Source organism: Sipha flava, unplaced genomic scaffold (genome assembly GCF_003268045.1).
Source record: "Sipha flava isolate LNK unplaced genomic scaffold, YSA_version1 19198_pilon_pilon, whole genome shotgun sequence".
Classification (NCBI taxonomy): domain Eukaryota; kingdom Metazoa; phylum Arthropoda; class Insecta; order Hemiptera; family Aphididae; genus Sipha; species Sipha flava.
This window is the reverse complement of record NW_020272654.1, coordinates 2082-4486: the sequence shown is the minus strand read 5'-3', so window position 1 is coordinate 4486 and position 2405 is coordinate 2082. Positions and strand designations below refer to the sequence as shown.

General features: G+C 49.3%; 1 protein-coding gene across 1 annotated transcript; it reads left to right on the top strand.

The window, feature by feature from the left end:
- Positions 1-484: 484 nt before the first annotated feature.
- Positions 485-1006, top strand: LOC112681489 (extensin-like). The gene has a single exon (XM_025551741.1). It carries the CDS (start codon positions 485-487, stop codon positions 1004-1006), a length of 522 nt encoding a protein of 173 aa, XP_025407526.1.
- The last annotated feature ends 1399 nt before the right edge of the window (positions 1007-2405 follow it).

Here is a 2405-nt window from a genome sequence, read left to right as displayed (position 1 = left end):
CCAGTCACCGTAAACAACCAGTAATGGACACCTCCAAGGTTGTGGAGATGCTGGAAAAAGTCAAGGAGGCGGTCACGGTGCAAGGATCGATGGGGAACTGTTGCATAGCGGACGACGTCCGGAAGGCGGGAGTCGCTCAACTGCGGGCTGAGCCACTACTCTGGGCAGCTTACTTTCGGGGGTGGGCGGACCGGACCACCGACTTGGTGAGGTCCCTCGGCTCCTCGGCGGTGAGGTCACCGGCCACTCCACCAACACCGAAACCACCGCGCCCGTCGACCCGCCATCGGGTCCCAACCACCAAGGCGATGGGGTCGGGGTGTGCTACACCAGCAATCAGCGCAGCACCGGCCGTCCGTACAACACCAACAACACGCGGCGCCAAACAGAGCACAAGCCCACCACGGCAAGACATTAGCTCCGTACGGCCACTGCTGCCGCGCCGTGATTGAGACCGGCTCCGGGACGTCCGCTAGTGCCCAGGATGCCACCGGCGGACCCGCACCCACCGACGACGGAGTGGACGGGTATGCCGAGCCGCGTGGAATACGTGGACCGCCTGCCGACGCCACCACCTGCACCTCCATCCGACAAGCCAGGACCACTGGAGCCCTGGCCAAAGCCCGCGAAGCCAGCCACACCGGCAACATCCAAGCGGTCGGCAGAACGGGCCAAGGAGCGGAGGAGAGAACACCAGCGGCAGAGGAGACTGCGGGCAAAAGCCGAGAGGGAAGGCCCGAGTCAGCAGTACCGGCTGACGAAGGCGACTCCCCCGGCAGGGCCGGCCACCGATCCGAAAGGTCGGGAGACGGTGCAGGTGTCAACACAGGTACCAGGTAGTTCCGCCCAGGAACACCGACCGGAGCAAGACACCAACTCGGGGGAGGCGATGGAGGTCGATGACCGAATCCTCGACAAACCCGGGTCACCACTCCCAACATTCCCGGACATTGAGGAAGGCCCGCCCGTGTTCTCCACACCACTCACGTCCCCCAGGGCGGATTAGACACCATGGCTGGATACGACCCGTCTACCACAGACTGGACATCGTCTCCACGCCTCGGCGTCGTCCCCACCACGACTGGGGAACACCACAATGGAGGTACAGTTAGTCGGCGACCCGACTCAATAAGTCCGGACATTGCCGATGGACGAAACACCATAACAGTCACGGGGAGATAGCGTACCAAACTTGAGCAGTATCGCGACTGGTGGTTTGGCGGGGGAGTATGACGCAGACCCGTGCGGCAACCGTTACCGAAACTGCAGTTGCCGACCGTGTCCTTATCTCTCTCATCAACCACCACTTCGCGGCACGCAACGTCGCAGCCACACCCCGTCCTCCCATCCATCACCGAACAGGGGACGTGAGCGGTCGCTACGACGTCCGACAGGTACCACCACGTAACCGTGCTGTTTTTCCGATACCGTGTACGGAGACACATCTCTTCACGCGATTTTCGTCAATCTTTTTGTTATAAATAACAACCATTGTGACCATTCTTTTTTTATTCGTGTAATATATACCTCATAAGTTCAGTGTGGTAAACGGTGTATTGTTATTATTATTATTCTTATTATACCATACACAAAACGGTACCCATCGCACCAGCGACACGTGCGCACCCACCACCGTTATCGAGTGTGCCGCGTCACGTTTAAAAACATGGATTTTGAAAACAAAACTAGCAGACGAATTTAATCCTAAGTCATCTCATATTTATTCTGAACACTTTAGCGCTGATGATTTTGAAAGAAATTTGAAAGCTGAATTGCTTAACTTAAAAGTAAAAAGACAATTAAAAAAATCAGGTAAGAGTGACAATTATTAATATAGGTAATATCTGATATAAAATTAAGTACCTATTTACCTAATAGTACTTTTTTCATAGTTAGATAATATAAATTTATACACAATTCTATGAATAATATGCAACTAACTAGTTTGACCTATTCTGTACTTGGCATAACTTTTCAAAAAATGAATTTAATTCTAAAATTAAAATACATCTTTAAGTAGTTAGGTACCTATATCTATAGTAAAAGATTTAAAAAATTAAAAATTAACTATTTATCATTTGCTTTTGTTGTTGATATGAAGCTGTTCCATCTTTAAAACTGTTGGCAAATGATGAATCCCCATCTATTCGTTCTGAAAATCGTCTGAAAAGACTTCAACAAGACATTTTCGAACAATGACTAATGACATAATTATTGAAAACCAGAAGGTAGTATAGTGATAAATTTAATTTAAAATTTTGTGACAAATTAATAATTATAAAACCATTTTCAGTTCACTCATATACTTCTTTATAGATCTTGGTCTGATAGAACCAAGGTTGTTAAAATATATAGGTTGCCTCACTTCGGAATTTATGAAAAAATGGGAGTGGGGAAAATACATT